At 43.0% G+C, this 25289-nt stretch overlaps 1 protein-coding gene across 2 annotated transcripts in view; it reads right to left on the bottom strand.

The window, feature by feature from the left end:
- Nucleotides 1–2435: 2435 nt before the first annotated feature.
- Ass (argininosuccinate synthase) overlaps nt 2436–25289 on the bottom strand; it is a 56995-nt gene continuing 34141 nt past the window's right edge. Inside the window, exons 9-13 of one of the 2 annotated variants that reach the window (XM_037414118.2) lie at nt 17727–17800; nt 15614–15671; nt 14463–14619; nt 13942–14007; nt 2436–3109 (exon numbers count right to left, since the gene is read on the bottom strand). In XM_037414118.2, the coding sequence (XP_037270015.1) occupies nt 3073–3109; nt 13942–14007; nt 14463–14619; nt 15614–15671; nt 17727–17800 (392 nt within the window). In that variant the 3' untranslated portion in view covers nt 2436–3072. The remainder of the gene's footprint in view (nt 3110–13941; nt 14008–14462; nt 14620–15613; nt 15672–17726; nt 17801–25289) is intronic. The other variant, XM_075878998.1, reaches the window with a different exon arrangement.

Genomic DNA, 25289 nt, shown 5'->3' with positions numbered 1-25289 from the left:
AAGGTCTAAAATAATATAAACTACTGAAATAATTAAGTAATATTCAGAATGATTTACCTAAAATCACGAAACCTGAAGCATCCAGCTGCTAACCTGGCTGCGGCAGTGAGAGTGCCATCGCATAGGTGGGCGCGTGATGTAAGCGAGTCGATGGGTTACCCTAAGCTTTCACGAGCTGTATTGAATTTAAAACTACACCAAGGTCAACATAAAAAGTACATTAGCGCTATTTTTCAGATTTGTTTTTTATGTGTCGTGTTGGTTAGTAAACTTCTTATTAATTTTTTACAGCAAAAGCTGTTACAAGATCACAACTCGGGTAACGCGCAGTTGTCCGCCGCCACCGCCACCGGTGTCCCACATCGCGGGAAAATTAGAAAAAGAAAACCTAGCACCAAGGACACAGTGGGGCTTGAAATCCGGGTCTGCTAGGTGCCAGCCCAGTATTCCACCACTGCGCTATGCCGGTGCTTGTGACATGTTGGCAAACCTAGAACCAATCACACGGTGGGGCTCGAACCAGGGTCCGCTGGGTCCCAGAACAAAATTCTAGCACTGAGCTACGCTGGTGCTTGTAACTTGTTGGCAAACTTTCCTTAAACAGGCATGATGTCAGGAAGTAAATCACGTTAATACTACTTATAAAGCGTTTTAAAACAGCGAAAGAACAACCAGTCGCCGCAAAATGCGAATAGCGTAACGAGTGGACTGTTCAATGCTCCAACCCATTACAAAAGCTTGCTCTTGTTTCCCTATTAACTGTGGCGCATACCCACTTCAGGCGTAATTCCTCATTGTCGTCAGCCACTGCATGAACAATCGCACGAAATTCCTTGCACGTGTTTATCGGATCCCATGCTTCTCAGAAGAATAATGAAAAACGCCATAGTGAATACCGGCCTACTAACCAAAAGTTTGTTAATAATGATTTGATTTGTGGGGTTTAACGTCCCAAGTTTGTTAATAATGGCCTAGTTGGTATCAAGCCAGTGTGCTTGCAGTAGTTACACAATGAGTGTTTTGCAAAGGCTCTGAAAGGCCGCTCTTCTAGCTTTCGCTGTGACTATGCTATGCCTTCCACACAGGCCTGGTATTTTTTTTTCAGTTTAAGCTATCAACAACAGTCAATTATGGTGGTGTCTGTAGTCGTCAGCCGCCCCACCAATGTCTGTCATAGCTATCGCACAAAATAAGAAAAAAACACCAAGCCTGCGAAGAAAAAAAACAGCACGAACGCAGCGTAAGCTAGCGGAACTGTCTTGTACCCCCAAAAACATCCGGTCACCTCATTAACAAGCTCCTAACGTGGAAACTAAAAGCACTTTTTCAAGTTTATTTCATGGGTAAAGAAAGACTCTTGTTTTTCACATAAACGAACCGTACGGGAAGTACAAGAGAATCTTTAATACCTTTTATGCTGCTCAAAATAACATTTATTTGGATATATTTCACCAAATAAGAGAAGGAGGAAAGTTTAGAAATTTGGCGGGCTATTTTCTAAAGCTTTTTGTTGTCCAGCGATGCTATTAAGGCATATCTGTAGACAAAACCGGATGTCATCAAGGGCCTGTGTTTGTAAACAGTGAAAGGGTCTGTAGAGGGGCGCTAGCAGCAGGTACAGTTGTGAGGTACTCACTACTCAATAAATCACATTTTGCGAAGAACCGAAGAATGCACCATGTGTTTTTAGTAGTAGTAGTAGTAGTAGTAGTACTAGTAGTAGTAGTAGTAGTAGTAGTAGTTTTCTTCTTCAACTCATTATCATTGACTATGCCGTAAGTTGTCTTCTTGTTACACGCCGCAACATGCTACAAAGTATGCTTTGCAGGAGGAAAATTAGTATTTCAAATCAGCCTTAAGACGAAACCTAACAAATGTCCGTTCATTCATGAATCCTGACACTTCATCGGTTATTTGTTGCGCTTCGTTTTACAGCGAAAGCTGTTATGAGATCACTTTTCGGGTCAAGCGCAGTCGTTGTTGTCCGCCGCCGCCGCCGGTGTTCGTAACCACATCACGCGAAAATAGGAAAAAGAACCTTGCACCAATGACACAGTGGGGCTTGACCCCGGGTCCGCTGAGTGCCAGCCCAATATTCTACCACTAAGCTACACGGGTGCTTGTGACTTGTTGTCAAACTTGCCTTCGACAGGCTTGATGTCGGGAAAGCAATCGCGTTTATACTACTTATAAAGCGTTTTACAACAGCGAAAGAACAACCAGTCGTCGCACAATGCGAATAGCGTAAGGAGTGGGCCATTCAATCCTCCAAACCATCCCAAAATCTTGTTTTCGATCACCTATTAACTGTGGCGAATAACCACTTCAGGCATAATTCCTCCTCGTCGTCAGCCACTGCATGGACAATTGGCACAAAATTCCTTGCAAGTGTTTAGCGGATACCACGCTTCTCAGAAGAATGACAAAAAATAGAATAGGAAATGCCGGCCTGCTACCCAAAAGTTTATTACTAATGCCTTAGTGGTTAACAAACAAGTGTGCTTGTAGTAGTTAACCAATGAGTGTTCTGAAAAGGCTCTGAAAGGCCGCTCTTCTAGCCTTTGCTGTGATTGTGCTGCGCCTTCCACGCAGGCGTGGCGTTTTTAGTGGACCTGCGGTGGTTCGTGGCACTTACCCAATTTTTTAGTCGTGTACCATTTATGATGAACTGGGACGACGACATAACACGCTGACAAGCCGAGACTGTGAGGTTATACTTCGCTCCTAAAAACATGACTTCTTACAAAGCAATCACGAAGGGCCGAAAACATGGGATGCGATCCCATTATGTCTTCTCTACGCAAAATTTCCAAGGTGAACTGGCCCATTTGACACTGAATCACTGAATGCTGCAGATGACCATGGGAAATAAGCGAAGTTATAGATTGTTGAAAAAAAAAAAGACACCAGACATTCAACTGCGCAGCCTTCCTAAAGTGTTTTCATTGTTTGTATTTTGTGTCTCGCAGCTAACTCTTTCCGAGGTCATGTTGGAATACACTCTGTCGTTTGAGCATGCTTTCAATTGAAACCGTCATTGTAGATGAACTGGTAGTAGGCGGCTGTTAGTCTTTAGTGTGCATTTCTCACACGATGCCATTCTCGTAACCTGCAAAAAAAAGAGAAAACAACTGGCATGAAAAAGAGAAACACTAATTGCAACAATTGACCAAAACGATCCACTATAGCAAGTGGAAAGACCCCAGTGGTGTAACCAATCCAACAGTACGTTTTTCTCTATATATATTTATCGTAACAGTAAGGCATTAACCTATTGTACTTCCTGAGGTGGCATGCCACTCAGATCTGGACAGCTCCATTCTTTCCATTTCAAGAATTGTTCATTTCAATCAGTGTTTAACCGTCGAAACTGAGATTGATGGATACACGAAATCGATTTGGTGTTTAGTTTCCTAAAATGTCCTTTACGAATTCTGCTGTTGTGAAGTGCGCATAATACAAGTTGACTACTGCAACAGATAAGAATCGCCGAAATTCTTTCTAGAGCACAGCTCCTGGGTGCTCGTTCCTGCGCTGAGGAGTCAGCGAGCCCCATTCGTCATCACCGAGCGACCTGAACAAGATGAAAGCAAGTGCGAAGCGCGGAGAGGATAGGGAAATGTTAGAGAGGAAAGCAAGAGTGCCGCAGAAGACTACGCGTTGGCGCCGTAGTATTTCAAATCTCTGCTGTCGAGGACGACGCTTCCCGCCGCTGTCTCCAAGCAGCCCATGAAATGAAAACGCCCGCACAGTTATGCTCAAATTTCGCCATAATTAGTATAATTTTTTTGTTTCATTATTGATGTGACGAGATGTGGGCTCACGAATAATAATTGTTGGGGTTGAACGTCCCCAAACTACCTTTATAATATGAGAGACGCCGTAGGGGAGGGCTCCGGAAGTTTTGTCCACATGGGGCTCTTAAACGTGCACCCAAATCTAAGCACACGGGCCTCAAGCATTTTCGCCTCCTTCGAAAATGCGGCCGCCATGGCTGGAATTTGATCCCGCATCCTGCGGGTCAGCAGCCGAGTACCTTAGCTATACTAGACCACCATGGCGTATCAATGTTAGCGCAAGAATATGGTGCCAACCTAGTCAACAATAATATATATGTGCACATACGGGGATATACATATTAAAGATGAACCATGAATTGAAGGGTCAACAATGGACAGTCACATAATACGCAACATAATACTCAACATAATGCAACATAATAGTCAACAGTCACATAATATACTATGTGTAGTGAAAATAGAAAAAAAACTTAAGTAAGCTACTATCGACCAAGAATGTCACTCTTGTCAAGAAAACTTTTCAATCCTTTTACAGCACACTTCTAGAAACTTCTTGCTGGTCCTGGGCCCAAAAGTTTTCTTGGTCTGGAATGTAAGGTAATCAACAATTATTCAAGTCGGCGTCTTGGTGTTTCGTTTTTCTACACATAATAAAATATTTTGTCCTTGAAATGCAGTGCGATTCATTCTTCGATGTTAGAATAGAAACCGTATCATCTTTGTGGTATGCTTGTCATGCGGCTCCATCAGCTGTTGTGTTACCTGCTATGTTGCAATGTCCTGGTTTGCCTTTGTGAGCTCTTTAAGTGTCTCGTAAGTCAGACTATTATTTATTGTTTTCGGTTTTCTGCTGCAATTTCTCTGCAACCTGTCTTTTTTTTCCCTTTTTTTTGTGCCACAATACCATATAGGCGCTGACTACGGGAACAAAAAAAATTAAGGCAGTCTCGGTGCCCTCCACATGCCCCTATTCTTCAGCTTTATTCAATTATTCACCTATCACATATATTTTCCTATTGTCTGATAGCTAGTTGTAGCAGGGTGGGCGTGAGCATGTGTCCCTCTTCGCGCGGTTTCATATTATTAAAGTATGATTCTTCTAAATGCTGATACAGAGGTCAGCATGACACATTACATAGAGGGTTTATTAAGACAGCTCAACGTTCACACTGTCCCCAAAGATGTACTAGCTGAATTATAATGAGTTTCTGTCAATATCTTTCCCTTCATGTGCCCGCATGGAAGCTACGACGACAACGACGACGTCGAAATTGCAGCTAACTCTAGCTTCGTTTAATTTGGGCACCAGGGCACAAAGGTTTTTTGTTAAATTAAATTGTGGATTCTCTTCCCACTTACAGTACACGTTATGGTAACGCGATTTCGCAGGCTCGAAATCTGGCAAAGTTCAGCAGACCGCGCACTGATGGCTTCTCCGGAGTACAACCACTTGTTATTTCCCTGGCGCAGCGATCTCATTCAAGGATGATGGAAGTTGCCATTACAAAAATTTTGTTGCCGGGTTACCTTCCTCAATTTTTCTTGCATAGGTAGGGTTTATTGAATCCCCTTATGTGCATTTACTGGAATCAAGAGGAAATGACCAATCCCTTTCATTATCTTGTCGCCGTTTCCATTTATTCAGCAAAAGTATACTAGCACCACCTCTTCAAAACTGGGCCTGCAATTATCAGAACCTGTTCATTTTTTGTTTGTTTTTTTTTTTGAGCCCCTCATTAGGGTGCAGCAGCAGGGATGTTTTATTCGCCGTTCAGGAATACATATCACTGGGACTAAACGATTCTCTTGCTAAATTGTGTGTGCACTACATATTTTCAAATTCGCAATTAGCACTTCAAGTCATAAATAACAGCTACTAGGAATTAATAAATGCGGAAAGTATTGAGAAAATTCACCTTATGCTTGGTCAATCCCCTCTATGGGGTATCTATGTTCAGAGGAAAACAACAGCTCTAGCTTCGATCTTCTATTTTCCCTTGTTTTGCGTTTATTTCCGTCATTATCATAAATACTTCTGTGGCTTCAAGATGGTTTTGTCCTTAACGAGCCCCTTCTGAGTACACGCAACCGGAAAAAGGATCGGATTCCGGAACTTCGGCCATGGCCCAGCCAGGCAAACGACCAGGAGAGACATCTGGTCCATCTCACTCGCTGTCAAAACGACCCGACCAATGAGAGGACGAACGTTACTGAGGTGATACCAAGGAACCTGCACAACCGATGAGGACGCATCTACAATAGTGGGACCTGACGAGAAGATAGACGATTGGTCGGACATGGACTATGACAACTTCAAGATGGTAAGCCACCTCAAAAACAGAACTCCGGTGATTATATCACCAGTAGAGAGCGCAAAAGACGTAAGACAGGTGAACCCTATTGCTTTACATTATGCGGTCACGCAGAGCCAGGTCAGAGTTTTTTCATTGCGCAAGGTTCGTTGCTGCTTGACGTGGCCACTGAAAATCAAGTCAACGCGCTTTTCAGGTGTGGCAAGATGTGTGGTGTACCACTTAGTGCTCGTCTTCTTAATGCCTATCTGAAAAACGCCTGCTTGATTCGAGGCGTTCCGAAATGGTATACAAAGGCGCATCTTTTCGCTTGCACGAGACCACAGGGGGGCGTTATTCACGCAAAAGGATTGTTCGACCAGAAGTCTCTTCTACAAGTGAGTGGAAAGTTATACCCACGGATGCGGTAATACTCACGTTTGCCCCTAAAACCTTAGCGACTGCTAACTATTAACCTTGGCTTTACTAGACATGAAATACGCAGGACCTCCGCCGATATGCTTTAAGTTCCAACGGTTTGGTCAGGTGGCGAAATTCTACAAAGGAGAGCTGCGATACAAACGCTGTGGAGGTCCACGTGACTTCAAAACTGGAAAGGCGGAATTCAAATGTGCAAGCTGCAAAAATGACTACCCGCCCGTTATAGTGGGTGCCCATTCTGAGTGAGTGTGCTTCATAGACGGAAATCCTGTATTACGGAGCCTAAACCAACTACTGCCGCTTTAATTGCTTAAGCGCCTGAGAATTTTTCCTCTTTAATAAAAGACAATAGCAACTGGTCAAGAAGATGTACGCGACGTGCAATCAGAAGAACACTTCTTGAAAACACCAGGCAACGCGGGCCAGGAAAAATGATTGATTGATATTTGAGGTTTAACGACCAAAAACCACCATATGATTATGAGAGACGTTAGTGGAGGGCTCCGGAAATTTCGGCCACTTGGGGTTCTTTAACGTGTGCGCAAATATGAGCACACGGGCCTACAGCATTCTCGCCTTCATCAAAAATGTAGCCGCCGCAGCCGGGATTCAATCCCGCGACCTGCGGGTCAGCAGCCGAGTACCTTAGCCACTGGACCACTGCGGCGGTGCTAGGAAAAACGAGCAGCCAGACCCCCTCAGACTACTCGGAACATTTCCACACAAGGTTCCTATGCCGGAGTACAAAGACAAGGATTTGAGCAGAAGACAAAGGAAAGGGAGGAAAATGTCCTCGACACTGCGGAGATTGTTCGTGCTCTGTTTGCCGCGTTGCGTTCTCACCTAGCGACAATGCCACCAGGTACCACGAAGACCGTGCTGCAGGCCATTCTGGCTCTAAAATTAGTGGTGCTTGGTTATTTTGGGCACAACCTGCAGTAGTATGCCGAGGGGAATGCCTCAGGGTGGGTTAAATAACCGGAAAAGGCCTTTCATAATGCAGTAGAATTGTGCCGATATTGTTTCTCGCATGAATGAACTAAACCCGTTTTTTAGCAGAATATCAAATTCCGAAGTTGGCTCTGTTCGAGGCCGGGTTACCGAGACAAAGATCAGACACTGGATGCGTGACCCACAAGAACCCCGCCATTACGTTTTTTTTTTTTTTTTAATGGAAGCGCCGCTGTGTATATTCGAAGAGAGATACCATACCTAACAATCAACGTGGCCGACTTGTGCACCGATGTTATAGAAGTTTGTGCTATCAGGACTCAGATAAGAAAACGCAAAGTTAGCATCGCACCTGTGTATGCATCTCCTCACAAGAAAATCTCCATCGAAAAGTTTTTAGAAGATCTGTGTCTTTGTTGCCCCGCACTACGCATCATTTGTCGTTATTTCAATGCGCCTCACACGTTATGGGGGGAGAAGGGCTCGGATGCACGTGGACGTTGTGTGGAAAGTGTTATTGATAAGCTAGACTTATGCAGGGCGAATGATGTCAATGTAAAGTTCTTTAGGTCCCCAGCTTGAACAAGTATTATTGACCTGACTTTGCAGTCAAGTGACGTTTACCTCACGTGTTGTACAGCTCCGTGCAGAAGGGGAAGTGATCATTGCCCTATATTTATTAATGCTGCTGGATACCAGTTGACGGTGGCTAAATGCAGCAAATTAAGTCATTAAGATCGCTACCGGGAGCATCTAGATCACCGATCAGGGGACATATTTCAGAATATGCTTGCGAGCAAAGAGGCTGCAACCGTTATGCTTAAGTTACTGGCACATTTTCCACCCTGGACGTTAACTCCGTAATTTTTGTGCTGCTAGAAGAAGGGAAGAGAAAAAGCTCATGCAAAGAAGTGGCGAATCAGCTCTGAAGACTCAGTTAAACAGACTTATTGCAGCAATACAGTGACACACCTATAAGCTTCGGAGGAAATAATTAACAGCATTTTGTGAAAGTTTAAGTGCATTTACTCTACTGTCAAGGATCTGACGAGTAATAAATAGTGGCGGAAGCACGTCCTAGCATTTGGCATTTGAGACCATTCATTGCCCTCGCGCTATTCAAGGATATATCAATGCCATCTCCAGCCGAAGACTTTGCTGACGTTTATGTAATTTGAAAAGAAAGTGAACCACCTTTTTCACTTCCGAGTCATTCTTCATGTGCCATCAACGCACCTTTCAAGCTGCGGAAACTGATATCAGCCATAAGTTCTCTCCGGCGACGCTGTGCTCCTGGACCTGACAGAATTACAAACAAAATAATTTCATATTTGCCTGCAGAAGTGAGGAGTAAGCTTGTGATGTATTTTAACTATGTGTGGTAGTCGGGCAACATTCCTCAGGTCTGTAAAATGGCCAGGGTCACGCCGGTGCTGAAGCCTGGTAAAGACAGGACAGAGCTGGTTTCATATCAGCCAGTATCACTAACTTTGTGCGTAGCGAAGCAGATGTAGAAGCTCGCCTGTGTTCGGCTGACATGGTGGATTGAGAATCACAAGGCTCTTCCAGCACGTATGGCTGGGTTTCGGTAGCACAGCCATACGTGCTGGAAGAAGTTACACTCGGCAGAAATTGTCAATCATGTGATCTTCCCATTGCATCTGATCTCTCCAAGTGAGTCGCAGTACGAACGACCGTAAACACTTCATCGTAACGGCCTAAGAGTTTCTTTTGAGTGCCAAAGTTTGCAGTGAGCATAAAGATGCTTCATGAAGCTCGTCTTTCGTCGTTGCGTCTTCTCGCCTCTTAATGACTGCTGGCACAGCTTTGCCGACTTAGCGAATCGAGCCGAGGACGAGTGATACTCAGTCGTCTTTGGCAACGTACAGAATCACGAGCTTTCGTGGCCCTAAACACCGTTTGACATGTTTGTCTGGAATACCCCAAACAGAGACAACTTCGACAAGAACCACCTTAATCACACGAGAACGTCCACTGTCAGGTGACGATTTCACCTATGCACAGTAAGCCCTCCGCACCCATAACTAAAGTACGTTTTTCGGTACTTGAATACATTGAATAAAAGTACGCCGACCATTTGAAAGTTTTCACCGATGGATCGGTCGAAATGGAGTGCGGAGCAAGTGCTGCAGCGCTTGAGATTCCGTTCCTAAAGGTGTCCTGGGCAACGCGACTTGAGTGTGTTGTTTCGTCGACAGCTTGCGAAAGTGTGGCAATTCAGGCAGCCCTGAAGAAACTGAAGTTTTGTAGGGAGATACACGTCGTGATGCTTTCAGACACTAAGCCCGCTCCGCAGCAGCTATAGCATGGATCGGTTTGGGATCAGTGCACTCGAATATCACTCCAAATTCTTAAAGACCTGCACGGCGTTCACCTAAATATAAAGTTTCAATGTACTCCATCGCAGTGGGCATAGTGGATAATGAGCCGGCTGACAGACTTGCCCGGAGTCCTTTGGAACTTACACCAATGAAGAAGACTCTCTGAGACAATCAACATCTTTTACGAGAAGCTGTCAACAAGCATTTTCATTCGCTATGACTGACACCTCACCAGCCATGTGTGACAAAATGGTTATCAAGGGAAGAGGCCTGTTTGCTTCATCGCATCCGACCGGGGTCAGCGTGTACACCAGCATGGCTCCACAAGATTATATTCTCCGCAACGCCATTGTGCCCGACTTGCAAGGAGTGTGGGGACATAAAACACTATTTACTTAAGTGTCGTGAGCTTAAGATATAACGGCAATGTTTACTCGAGGAACTACAACTTTTAGGCTCAATACGTGACAGTGCAACAGATATTGCGTTTTCATGTGGTCACCGGGTCTTCAGAAAGCATGTGTCGCAACTTCTATTAAAGTTTTTCACTGCTACAGGCCTCGCATGTGACTGGTGGTGAGTGACAATTATGTTGGGGGGTGGTGCAGTGAAATAATTGTCCGGTGCAAAACTCCGTGTGGAATACCACACAGGCCGCCGGCTAGAGTTACGTCACGCTACGCCCGACTTTCTAAGAGCACGCCCGCGCTTAGTTAAAAACAAAAGAGGGCACTCATTCAATACAACTGGCAACGAGAAAACGAGGCGGGGCAATTGCCTGAAAATTTCGCAAGGCTAGATCCACCGGCTACCTACAGCATCCCAATCGTAATCCTCATCCTAATGTTTCAAAACGCAAACTAAAATCTACAGGTGAAATGTTTAGGATGTTTCAAGAAATGTTCCGGCGGTAATCGTTTATCATTGTAATTAGATGAGCATATCGGGTCCAAGAGGAAAATCGGAGCAATTGCTTCGAAGAGCCCCCGTTGCCGCTTTTAGAGAAGCCGTAGATGGTAATTTCCGTCGGGTTCTGATGAATATCACCGGTGATACCTAAACCGAAACGCGAAAGGACTTATTCATCCAAGATGTACACAATAAGCGAGCGTCGTTATATCAATCATCAATCTGCATTGCATAATGAATGTGCCGGCTGTGCTTGCCATTCCCACACACGTGGCGCACGTATACTTTAACGGGAGCAGAGGAACTAACACCGCTGTAATCGTTGTCTCTAACAGTGACGTCATTCTGGACGCCTAATAGTTGCGCTCTTTGGCACTTCGGTTTCAAGTTAGCTTGTGAACTTTGGTCAAAATTCTTCACTTTGAACTAATCAACAGATGTCGCTTTTCAGAAATGTCAAAGCGGTGATGAGCTATACGGGCACTTTTTTCCTTTGAGCTGACCGCCTGGTTCGAATAAGAAGGTAATTACTTTAAGTTATGTTATTCATGAGGCAATCAATGTCTGTAGTCATCTTAAAACGACTACCGCTACATAAAAAGTAATTATAAATGTAAAGAGAAAATTTCATTTCCCTTATTTTTGATAATTTTCCGGCAAGCTTCCTAGAACCACCCCGTGTGTTGCGGTCATTGTGCGAACAGTTACGTCACTAAATTTTAACGCGCATGATTTTAAAGTGAGGCGCGGCAAACAAAAACATCAGACTACATATGCGAGCTAAAAGGGGAACGTGGCATCTGTTTCCCGATAACGCAAACTCATAGCATGGAAATGCACATTGTTCGTAGAAAATTTTATAGAATTGTTTGTAAGCATACTCGCATAATCGAAAGGACGCTTACGAATCTGTCTTTGTTTTGAAACAAACACATTTTGTTTCAAAACGAAGAAAGGCTCTGTGCTTTCCAAGCCTCTTTGAAGCGGCTTTTCGTGCTCGCTACACTTCGGTTCGTTCCAACAAAACACAGTATGGGATATTCAACAACATTTAAGCGCAGTACACCAAGTTAAATTAAAATGGGGTGGACGTGACCAGTTCTATTCATTAAGCTTCACCAACTGGCCCATACGTTTATTAATTATGTTTGTATACAATACGCAACAGCGTGGCTAAGCAAGCTTTTGCGTAGCCTATCGTTCATTCAACCCTTGATTTGTCTGATCTATGCCTTGCCGTACTGTATGGGAGTCTTATATACTTTGGTTTCGGGCAACTTAGTCATGGTAGCTGCACAGGTGTGAGCCGCTATACTGTCTTGATGAAAGAGGGCTTTCTTGAAGTCCAATATTGAACGATCTCTCATAGCTCAACATTCGAACTATCGAGAAGTTATCTATATATTCCACTGAGTAGAATATTTTATTATAAATAGCTTAGAAAAATAGTTATGAATATAAGAAACAATGGCTACCTCCTGACCTGCTGACCAAAGTATTCGCTTTTTTGTTGTTGTTGTTTTAGGGAAGTGGGGGGGGGGGGGGGAGTTTTTGTCAGCTCCTGTCTACCTTTTCGAGTGCTGTTTCAACTCGAATCCGTAATCAGAAATGTAAGCCAAAATTCTGGCAGATTGTTCTTTATCATTGATTAAACTATTTTGAAATGGCATGCTTGTAGGCCTGGTTGATGGTCCCCAATCATATTAATCCCCGCGGTTCCAGTTCATTCTACCTCCTCTTTTTTTCCCTACAGCTTACGTTTTTCCCAACATTGCGTCACTCTTCATCTTTATGAATACGCAATAGTCTGCCTTAGTGTATTCCCCGCAACATACTTTCTTCAATATTAAAAGCGCAAAGTGAATATGCTTTCACCTTAATGTTTGAAAATAACCTAGTAATAACGACTATATAAGAAGAGTGGTATGTCTACTTGCCCCATCCTCTGACAACACTTTCTCTTGGTGGCTTACGTATGTATAATACGCATTTTTTGATTAGCTTTACGGATGTCCTTTTGGCGCAACAGGCGCCATGTCCGACAATCATGGAAGCGACGAGGATCACTCTTGTTCACTCATTGAGGTCATTCTTGATGATGGGGACTTCTTGAGCTTGAGCTGACTTCGCATGACCGATGATAGGAGGCCAGAAAATCTTTAGCTTCACATTTTTAGCTTGCTCCATGCGGTGATCAATGAGGCAATGCTGGAAACTCGGGATGAGTTGCAGCTCAGTTGGACATCATTAACGATCAACGTATGCAGATAGTTAATTTCATTTCATTTCATCATGTCACTCGCAGTCAAAGGTATTACAGATGGGCAGTGATAAAATCGTCAGTCATATAGCTGTCCACAGCCTTCTTCAGCCAATTCAATGTAGGCAGTCCCCACACAAAAGGAAAGACACCCGTTTTCGGTCCGTCAATGTCGCTTTTGCGGGGTTGGCTTCCCCGGCGTAGTTTAGACATATAATACCTCTGACAATTGTGTCAAAATACAATCAGAGAAAACCATCTTAACCTGCTATTAAAACAGGACGTTAAAGATTTTCTTTATATCCTACAAACATGACATTTGTACTACATAGACTGTGAATGGTCGCCTTCACAATATTCCTTTTCACTCCTCTTGTGTGAGCTGGAGAAAATGGTAGAATACTTTTGATGGAGTACAGTGCACACCTTCCGAATACATTATATCATGAAAATAGTAGCTACGTCTATATGAAATGCATTGTCTTTGCTTCTTGCAGTTCTTTCTTTAAGGTAAGGCCCTGCGTCTTTGCGCGAGAAACGTCGTATTCACCTTCAAATAAGAAATAAAACGCCTTCAATGGGAAACACATGCCAGCAGCCTGGCCTAACGGGGCCGGTCGTGTGGATTCAGATAAAACTCCGGAAGTCACCACCACCAAAAAACACTCAGCGAACACGTGAGATCACGCAGGCTTTAAGCTCAACCATTTCGTTAGTGCGCTAGCCATCCAACTTCTTCACAAAAAGAAACGATTTTCTTTTACCCTTTCCTCTGTTGCGAAGACATAATTTTCTAATTCGTGATTGGCTTTCAATCTTCCGTGAAACCTGTAGTCTCAACAGGTTTGAAGTTCTTCGGCCACAGATCAAAAATATAGCCTTAGAACTACATCCAACTGTACATCATTTCTTTTAACATGTGCTCAAATATCTCAGTGGCGGCTCACCTCAGTGCTTGAATCTTGATGAATCCACCAGCGTCGGAAGGGGTATAATCTCCTTGGACATCCATGCTGTCGCAAACACAATGGTGTCGTAGAAAAGCAACAAAAATTATTAGACACTCTACACACAAATTCGCTGCATTTTTTTAAATTGAGTTATTCCCTTCAATTCACAAAAATACTTGTTCAGAAAAAAATTTATAGTTGGTTTCCGACTGTCCTGTCAGTGGGGGCCACAGTCCATTTTCTGGTACCTTTCTCGCCCACGGACTACAATGTGAGTGCACTCCCTAAGAGTGTAGTTCCTTCTTCACTGAATTATACTCTAGGCTTGAGCGTAACGCCAAGCGTATTTATTTATAGAGCGTTACAAATATCACAGCCTAAAATCTTACTCGAAGAGACAGAGATGATTCGATTTTTTTTTAAGAACGTTCTTCAACAGTGCCTTACTTTCAAAACTGTCAAAGAAAGTGTACGAGGGCATGTGCTACAGCCATGTATTTTAACTGAAACGGGCTCACCTAACCAGCTCCTGATTGTAGAGCGAATTCTGCGCCCGGCGGCCCTTGATGTAGATCTGGCCCTTGTACAGGTCCAGGCGCACCGTGCCGGTCACGCAGCTCTGCGACGATGCTATGCACTTCCTCGTGAACTCCGCTTCGGGGCTGTACCAAAGTCCTGCATTCACGTTGCGCGGCACGTCACATGGGGGTAACGACGAAGAAAACTCACAAGGTCCCTTAAACAATCGCATAAGACTACTCGAAGGCGAAGGTCATCTTACTTTTCTTCTCGGTCAATGTACTGATCCTCCCCAGCCCGCCTCCGGGAGTTTCGTTCTCGTAACGTAGCCTCGAACTGCCTCCAGGATTGCAAAGACATTGCAAACTTTCTGCACCCCACCCAACTTGGCACGTCGTCCAACCCGATCTTCAGCGCCAGTGGTTATAAGTTCATAGCTGCGGTTTCTTCGGCAAACCAGACTTAGCGACAAGTTATGACTGATCTCAGACAATGCTTTCAGCCAGTGCTATTATCATAACATTTAAATGATTTCTTAGTCGCACAAGATCGTGGAACCGGCGTCGGCGGCGCCGTCCACACCCCCACTGCGCGTGCTCGCGTCTCGCGCCAACGATTGCTTCCCTCCCCCTCTCTCACCTCGCAAGACCAACGCAGACCTTAATGGACTTTCGACACCAGCGTGACCGAGCGACTTCTATGAGCCCCGGTGAAGCGTGTCCTCCTCCCTTCCCGCCAGTTTCCTTTATTTTTCTCCTTTTTGATTTCATCCCCCCTTTCTTTTTAGCCTACTTTCTTTTTTTCACTTTAACTGTCTATTCATTCCCCGTTCCCCCTTGAGTGTATCGGTTGAGGTGTCTTCACTTGAAAGACGGTTATCGTGCACTCCACACCTATTTCCTTGCCTTCCCGTCTTTTGTTTTTTTTTTTTGTTTTTTTCCTAAAGAACATATTACTAACCATTACCTTATGCTACTAATAATAACACTCACGATTACTATACGAACTTACTGCTGAAAGTTTGTACATGTGCGGTAACATGGGATCGCTCTAGCAATGTTCTAGCAATGCTCAGTCTCAACATTCAGTGGACAATCATCGAACCTCCATTACCGCTAGTACAAAAGTTTCAGTAGTGATAGCTGCTTACCTCCATACACCTGGCGGGAGAACTCCAACGACAGACCCTGTTTTATTCTTCGTACTTCCTGCAAAACGAAAATCCTTAGCTCGTCTCGATACAAATGAAAGATGAGCCCGGGTAAGCATTTGTAATTAGGTACACAAAGTAATAGCTTGGCTATAGTGTGGCTACAAGTTGTTTAACGAGCCACCACTATTCCGCTGTACACCTTTGCACTTGTCTACGTTGGAAAATAATGCATTATTTCTACGTGTCAGATCACTTAAAAAAAAAACTTTGAAGAAAAAAGGGCTCGACTGAGACCTCAAAGCTCAATGTACGGCTGGAAATAGCAGTCTATGTAAGAACTGAATACGCTGCGCAATATGTCTGTAACTTCAATCAAGCGGATGTTGTGCTGAAAAATAATATTTACTTTATAATACGCATCTTGTTAAAGCAAGCTTTAGTCACAGCAATCAACTCAATGTGTAATTATTAAAGGCATACCTTCATATTTAACGTGCGTTACTTCTACAGCATCTCAAGGTCCAACATTAACGCATTTCTTGCTTGCTCTCATTAGAAAAATTGTTCAGCGACCATCAACAACGAACAATATTTTCTGATAATACCGAAACTCACAGGAAAGAACTTAAATTTTTCCTGAACGGTCCTTTTGGTTTAACTCAAATAAGCTGAAATTGATTGTTTTTAATCCTCATCATGTCGTATTTGTCTACAACATTACACTTGCGCTGCTCGCAATAATCATAATGACTTAGGCTCCATCCAAATGACCATTTTCACGAAGAATTGCCGTAATCCGAATATCACAATCTAATAGAGTCACTTCAAGTAACCAATTCAAGTAAAATTGAAGTGCTTGTAGTATTCTTGTGGTATACAGGCCTCACATAGACTGTCCACAACTTTTGTGCTACTCAACGGGCTTGATAGTATATTTGTGCCCTTTGTTTTTGTTTGTGTCCGACTTCGTCTTTCCCCAGCTCACGTGTATAAGTAGCATTCTAGGTCTGTCACTGTACTAAACTCTCCATAAATATTTTTTATATGTGTGCGTGTGGTGTGTAATACAGAGAAATAGCGTGCGTGCGTGTGTGTGCGCGTGTGTGATGTGCCTGTGCATGTGTGAAGATTTCTTGCAATTCCTATAGAATTGTGCTCATTTAATTTATTTGTGTTGCACACCATACGGCTTTACTATGAGTAGTAAGGCATGCACTTTCAACTCCTAATCTTGTGTAATCGCTAACGAAGGCTCTGTTAATATGTCACACGCATACGTCGGCACACCTATTCATAAGTCGACTCTCTCTGACTGACGCACACTCACTCAGACTTGGGCAGACTCAGATGGAGCCGTGACCATGAGCTCGAGTGAGTCTGGCTGTGTAATATGTGGGCGAGTCTCAGTCCGAATGAGCCCGGCTAAAGAAAATTTTGGTGAGACTGTGTCCTACTGAGCCCTAAGCGCAAGATGCCTTTCTTTGATGAGTCTGGCAAGGTCCGCTTTTTTTGTTGACCTACGGTTCTGTCTACACAGCTTCAGCGTCGCTGTCAGCCTTATGTCACCACACATTTGTTTCGCTAGTAAGTTGCAGCTCCCGTCATATTTCTCAGAAAACCAACCCCCACATCGTTTTTCTTTCTGCAAGAAGCGCAAAAATGCGAGTGCGTCGTCGAGATGCACCTGTTCTGTTACTAGTATTTTTGGAAACATATACGCGCTATTTTTACTTATAGTGGTGGAAACTTACAAGCTACTATTTAGCCAAAAGTGGCTAACAAGCATTGACTATATTCGTACGGCAATTACAACAAGCGCAGTGGTCTACAAGTACAGTGAAACGCCTCAACCATCCGGTACACATCTCAGCTTCATCATTCATGAACAGCGAAGTACCAGTAAAGTGTAATTCCTTTCTTTGCTATTGAACAGTTATACAACTTGAAAACAAGGTTGCTGCGTTGACTTCAGCTGTAAGACTAAGGTAGTAGCACAATATAGGTGCGACAAGCATATACAGCTGCTCTGACGACAGAAGTACTAAGCAATCGACGAATGCCGAAAGCAACAAGAAAAATTAAGCGGTGTTCCCGAATATTTCTAATATACCTTATCCATGGTGAAGACTTCAAGGTCCAAATGAGCGGCTCTCAGAATGGTTCCACCAGGCGTCTCGTACACACCTGCGACGTAGACCAGGGAATATGATAGGATGATGGTTATACTCGGGAAATTTGCCATTATTACTACATCAGATATACAAGGCGCTTTTTAAGGGAGAGGCTCCTCTTAGTCTAACCTTAAGTCGTCCTGCGTCAGGCGTTGCTGGCAGTATCTCCCGAACAGTATAATAGATGGTGCTGTCTCATCACCATTTCTCGTCTCATTTTCTAGATGGCGTTGGACCAATAACAGTGTGTGCGATAGGACGAATGAACGCACGTACGGAAGCATGAACGGACGGATGGTTGGACAGAAAGAAGTATGGATGGAAGCTTGAATGGACGGATGGACGGGTGGTCGGATGCATGGATGTACGAACGAACGCACGGAAGAACGCACGTACAGACGCTTCGCCCCAGTCCTCATCATTCACTCTGTGGATATGCTGGGATTTTTTACACAATACATATTTTTTTAAATAAAACATTCTGATACACTGAAGCCCCTGTCGTCTTCGCAGACTAACTCTACGCCAGGTGGAAAAATTTCGCTGCACCTTAAGTTAAATTGAAATGAGTAATCAGAAAAATTGATTAAATATCATATTGAAGACTTGTTTACACAGAAGAGTTGTAATACATGACAATTTATGGATGGTTTAGTTCCAACTGAAATAGCAATAAATGATTGATATCAAAGAGAATTTTCGTGTAGCATACACTGGTTGACTGATAGCTTTTGGTATTAAGGTTATTGAGTTAATCTCTTCAACTTTTCAATGAATTCTTTCACGGCCTCACACAACTTCCCGTTACTGTGCCCAAGGTTATGTGCCCCTAGTGATAGTAAATTTGACGTTGTGAAAGCTAATCCAAGGATTCTTAACGCCATTTCTAGCGATACCTTTCTTAATGTTGAAAACTTTCGACAAGATATCAAGAAGTGTTCTACAGTTTCTTCTTCCCCACAAAACGAACAAAGCGGGGAGGTAGACAAGCCTGCTCTGAATAACTAAAAGTTTAATAGAAGACTATGACAGCGCAATCTAGTTATTAAACCTTCAAACCTCTGTTATGACATGAGGAAGTTTTCCAGGTTGTCATTAGATGTTAGGAATCCGGAGAATTCTTTAAAGATGGTGTAGAGAATTCTCGCATTATCATTCACCACCAAAAATTATATTTATAGTTGTTCACACATTAGCTTCGTTTTCTTTTCCACAGTTTTTTTTTTCACTTACAGATATAAAATTATTTTTCCACTTTTTATCGCGATCAAGCCAGTAATAAATGGGATTTTTTTCGCCACGTTGGGCTCATTTGTTGGGTTCATTTGTTATTGAAGCCAGCTATAGTTTTATAGTCTTCAACTGAATCGAGCTGGATAGCGATCGAAAGAGGTCATGCGACGCCCGTGTTACGCGCGGCTCTCGTATTACGCTCGTATTCAATCGCGGCTCACGACAGCTGATGTGAATCGCAGTTCAACAGCGCTGTCGCATCCAACATTCTTTTCGCTTAAGGTTTGAAGGCTTCATTAAATTCACGCGCTAGCTCCAACACGTTTCCGATTCGAATAGTTCTTGCATAATTTCCCCCTTTATTTTTAGCGTTTGACCCGTAAGACCAATTCAGACGTATGCAGCTGACACACGCTGAGCAACTCTGAATGTATAACGTATTCACTGCATCTTTGAGTAATACAAATAGAACAAGTTTTTCACTACCATAGAAAAAGAATCCAGGCGTTTATTCCTTCCTAACTGAACACTAATCGTTCTATATCGACACCCACTGCACCCGCGTCTCATCGTACGTAGTACAATGCAACACCGAATGCATTTGCTACCACATCTCTCGCGACCAACACGCAACAAGGCTACAGTACCGAAGAATCGCGGCGAGAATAACAACAGCCGATGTCAACCACGCCTGATCTGCCCGGAATCTGCGAAGCATAGACATCGTCTGCGTACTTTTGGCTTCTCCGCAATGCAAATGAAGCACCTATGACCCCGTGAAGGCATTTGGCGAATAGGGGCGCTGAACTTCTGCAGACCGAGCGAGTGGCGCCCGGAAAACAGAGGTGCAACTCTGCTACCTAAAGGTAGCATATATACACTAACTCTAAAGCACCCTATCCATGGCTTTATTTCGGCGGACTAGGCGCGTCGCATAGGCTATGGTGTGGAAAAACGGCTAATCGTTCCAAGTGCCCAAACGATTTGCTCATAATATATATATATATATATATATATATATATATATATATATATATATATATATATATATATATATATATATTGTGTTGCGAGATTGGGTGCCAAGAATCGTCGGAGTCTAGCAATTCGAGCTGACACTCTGTGGTGAGTGATGCGAACACGACATTGCTTTTGTACGAAGTTCTCTTTCCTCCTTTCGCCGCTTTCTAGAACTAGAAATAATTTGCTCCTTGCCTTCCCTCCTTTATTTTACGTTATTAGGCAAACTGTTGATAAGATTACTATTGCGTATAGCTGACTCTCATCTGAGGGCCACAGTCTTCTTTTCTATTTACCAGAGTGTTTTGTTTTCGTTATTTACTACCCCTAAACGTTAGCAAAATAAGATACAGCCTTAAAGGCAGCTCTTGTCTATTCTTTAGCAGCTAGAAACTTTTTGCGTTTAATTTTCATGCACTCCAACCACCCGCAACGTATGCGCTCAACATAATCACATGAAAGTAACTGATTAGTCGGAAAAGAGGTGTGCGCCACTACTCAGTTAACAGGAAACGTCAAAGTAGGGGTGTGACCACTCAGCAAAACTCCGACATTGCGGACACTTTGGAGCCAGCAATGTCAATATCGAGCAGGACAAGAAGTTGAGAGAAATTAAACGCGTGGAAAGAAGGGTCATTCAAGGCACGAATCCAGCATAAGCTCGCAGGGTTAGAAGTTCGAAACCACACAGGGTGCTTTTTTTTGTTTTAATGGGAAAATTAGATTTTTAGACAATTAGAAAAACAAGGTGAGGCGAGCTACGAGCTAGGTGAAGTTGGGAGCTTATAGGCGGTCAGGTGGTTTTTCTACATTGCTAATAAAGTGCAACAGACCATCTACTTAGAGATAGCGCAGCAGCCAAGCATGCCATGACAAAATTCGCTTTGAATAGAGATATCGAATCATTTCCAATTGTATATCAACTTAAAATGCGCGAGGAAGGAATCGTTAAAAAAGAATAAAAAAGAGGTCTGGGGTGCGGCCTCATTGGCGACCATCTGCCCGTAATGCATCCCATCACCAGAGCAGGATTGCCCACCCTGGTGCAGTACCCGGCCACAACCTCCCATGAACACAGCAATTAACCCTCGGCCCTCAGTCCCCAGCTACCTTCAACACTAGAACGCTATCTAGTGAGGCTAGTCTAGCTGTGCTATTCGAGGAATTAGAGGGTGTTAAATAGGACGTAATAGGGCTCAGCGAAGTTAGGAGGACACGTGAGGCTTATACATTTCTGAAGAATGGACACGTCATATGCTACCGTCGATTAGTTGACAAAAAATAACTAGTGGGGTTTCTCATACACGCGCTGACAACATAGAGGAATACTACAGCATCAATGAGAGGGTGACATGTATCATAATTAAGTTTAACAAAAGGTACAAGATGAAGGAGGTACAGGCCTACGCATTTACATCGAGTCATGATGACCATTTTATTGAACGCTTTTATTAAGATGTAGACACAGCCATTACTAAAGACACAGTATACTATACTTATGGGTGACTTTAATGCAAAAGTAGGCAAGAAACAAGCCGGAGACCATGCTGTGGGGGAATATGGCATCGGCTCTAGAAATGCCAGAGAGGAGTTATTATTAGAGTTCACAGAACGTAATAATTTACGGATTATGAATACCTTCTTCAGAAAACAGGCTAACCGTAAGTGGACTTGGCGAAGTCCTAATAACGAAACTAAAATGAAATTGGCTTTATTCTCTGTGCATCCTGTACACCCAGACATTGTACAGGATGTACAAGTAGTTGGCAAGATTAGATGCAGTGACCATAGAATAGTAAAAGCTCGTATTCAACTAGATTTTAAAAAGCAAAAACAAAAACTGATACACAAGAAGCCAATTAATGAACTGGCTGTAAGAGGAAAAATACAGGAATTCAAATTTTCGCTTCAGAATCGATTCGAGGTCCTAAATCAAATAACCGATATTAGCGCTGACACAATGAACGATGATCTTACTAGTATTATCAAAGAGTGTGCAATTGAAATTGGAGGAGCAGTCACTTAACGGGAAACTGGCAAACTATCTCAGCAGATAAAAAATCTTATTAAGAGACGACAAACGACGAAAATCTCAAGTGCAACCAACAAAATAGAGCTAGTGGAGCTTTCGAAGTTAATCAATAGGTGTAACGTATCCTACATCAGAAGGTATAACATAGAGAGAATTGAGCAGGCTGTAAAAAGCAGCAGAAGTCTAAAAGCTGTGAAGGCAGACTTGCTGCGAAGGCATAGGCGAAAACCGGATGTATGCATTGAGAAACACGGAAGGCAACGTCATAACCAATATGGATAGGATAGTCGAGATGGCGGAGAGAGCTGTACAGAAGTCAAAAGAACCATGATGATATTCTGCGAAACTATAATAGTCAAGAAGAATTCGACATTCATCCGTAACGAGTGGGGAAGTAAGGAAAGCCTTAGAAAGAATGCCAAAAGGCAAAGCCGCTGGTGAGGATAACGTAACAACAGACCTCGGGAAATATGGCGGGAAAATTGGGTTAGAAAAATTAGCGACTTTATATACGAAATGTCTCTTGTCGGGAAGGGTACCAGAATCTTGGAAGAACGCCAACATCATCTTAATCTATAAAAAAGGAGACGTCAAGGACTTGAAAAATTACAAGCCGGTCAGCTTAATCTCCTTTCTCTACAAAGTATTTACAAAAATAATAGCTAATAAATTTAAGACGATATTATAGTTCAATCAGCCAAAGAACCAAGCAGGGTTTTGTACCGGCTACTCCACAATAGACCATATTTATACTATCAATCAGGTAATACAGAAATGCGCTGAATGCAACTCACCCCTATACATAGCTTTCATAGATTACGAGAAGGCGTTTGACTCAGTCGAGACATCAGCAGTAATGCAGGCACTACGGAATCAGGGCATCGAAGAGCCCTACAGAAACATACTGGAAGAAATCTACAGAGGATCCACAGCCACCATCGTTCTCCATAAAGAAAGCGACAGAATCCCAATAAAAAAGGGTATAAGGCAGAGAGACACGATCTCTCCCATGCTACTCGCCACGTGTTTACAGGAGATATTCAGGACCCTAGACTAGAGGCAGTTAGAGATAAGAGTTAATTGACAGTACCTTAGTAACCTGCGATTTGCTAATTACATTGCTTTGATGAGTAACTCAGGGGACGAATCGCAGGCCACGATTACTGAACTGGACACGGAAAGCAGAAAAGTAGGGCTGAAAATTAATATGCGCAAAACTAAAGTAATGTGCTACAATCTCGGCAGAACACAGCACTTTGTAATACGTGACAGACGCTGGAAGTCGTGAAGTATTATGTCTACGTAGGACATGTAATAATCACGGAGCCGAACCACGAGACTGAAGTATCTAGAAGAATAAGAGTGGGGTGGAGAAGATTCGGCAAGCATTCTCAGCTCATGGCTGGTAGATTGTCACTATCCCCTCAAGACGAAGGTATATAACAGCTGCATCTTGCCGGCACTTACCCACTGAGCAGAAACCTGGAGGCTTACAAAGAGGGTTCAGCTTAAATTAAGGACGACGCAGCGAGCGATGGAAATGAAAATGACAAGTGTAACCTTAAGAGACAAGAAGAGAGCAGAGTGCGTCAGGGAACTAACCATGGTTAAGGATATCATAGTTAAAATAAAAAGAATAAATGGACATGAGGTGGACACGTAGCCCGTAGGCAGGATAACCGGTGGTCATTAAGGGTAACTGACTGAATTCCCAGAAAAGGCAAACGCATGAAGGGAAAGAGAGAAAATTAGGTGGGCCGATGAGAATCGAAACGTTTGCGAATATAACGTGGCAACGGAAAGCAAAAGACCGGGTTAATTGGCGGATCATGGGGGCCCTGCAGTGGGCGTAGTCAGGCACCACATTATATATATATATATATATATATATATATATATATATATATATATATATATATATATATATATATATATATACACAAATTCCTACGCTACGCCCTTCGTCAGGACCAATAGGGGCGAATAAATACAGGGTGTTTCATCTAAAAAGCACCACGCAAAAAAAATTAAAAATGAGCACTACGTGTCTCCAACTGGCACGGTATTGTTTATAGCTTTTTGTACCACATCGGGATATCTTTTTGATCCACCAAGCACGGTAATTAACAAAAATTGCCTAATGAACTTTTTAGATACTTACTCTAGAGAAAAATCAATACAAGACTTGTAGCTCTTATCCTGAAATAACAAAATTTTCAAGTTACGGTAAGATAACAACGCTGGTTAATTGTTTTCCAGGTTTTGTTTAATGTGCGTGAAATTCAAAAATACCACGTGATTTCCGCCTAATGAACAGCGCTTTGAGTGCCTTCAAATGTAAATTGAACGAATTAGTGAAGTCTTCTCACGCACGAAGGTCGCTTGAACAGGCTATCAGTGACTACGATGGACATAAAGCGATGGTTGGAAAGTACCATTCAAAATATAAAAAGGGGGGGTGAGAAAAAAATTAAGACAATAAACTTCGATGAAAAAGCGGCCGCCACGTGCATTGCGATTCAAGACTGGAGGCAGCATTTGACGCAGCGCAGGCTTTTTTTTTCTTCTTTTCGGGTCAACGATAAACATTACGGCGGGAGAGAGGGTGACACTTTCATAAAGAAAAGATATTAACCTAAACGTTAATTATTCCAGAAGCTTTTTTTTTTTTTGTCATATCTGCATCGATTAAGTGCGATAGCTCTACTGGATACTTGCCAGGAATACGGCACGATTGGCGGGCTTAATGCTCTTACTTCGTCTTCATTTAGAAATCCGGGTTTAGTACCAGTCTGTTTGAGCGCAGTGCGTATGAATAAACAGAAAGAATAAAAAAAGTGTTCTGTGCTCTTTTAGCTAACTCCTTAATAGTAGGAAAGCTTGGCGTTGGAAAGAGGTCAGCGTAATTGCAAAGTCCAAAGCGCTTTTATTGATACGTCATGGAGAGTTAGTTGCATAGCATGCTCAAACAGCCCTCCATCAGCTCCTATACGCAATCTACATCGAGTCAGTACATTTTCTGTGACGTTTCGTAGCGTTCGTGGAGTAATAGAGCCGCACACATCTACTATTTTAGACTTCAGTCTTGCAAGAGTTGTCGTCGCTTCAGTAGACGTGGTCTTTAATGTATCCCCATAGAAAGAAATCTAGTGGAGTCAAATCTGGAAATCTTTTGCGCCACCCTACAGGTCCAAGACGACTGATTCATTTCTCGGAA

Source organism: Rhipicephalus microplus, chromosome X (assembly GCF_043290135.1).
Source record: "Rhipicephalus microplus isolate Deutch F79 chromosome X, USDA_Rmic, whole genome shotgun sequence".
NCBI classification, from domain to species: Eukaryota; Metazoa; Arthropoda; class Arachnida; order Ixodida; family Ixodidae; genus Rhipicephalus; species Rhipicephalus microplus.
Note: the sequence above shows the minus strand (reverse complement) of the source record. Positions and strands in the feature narration are given on the sequence as shown.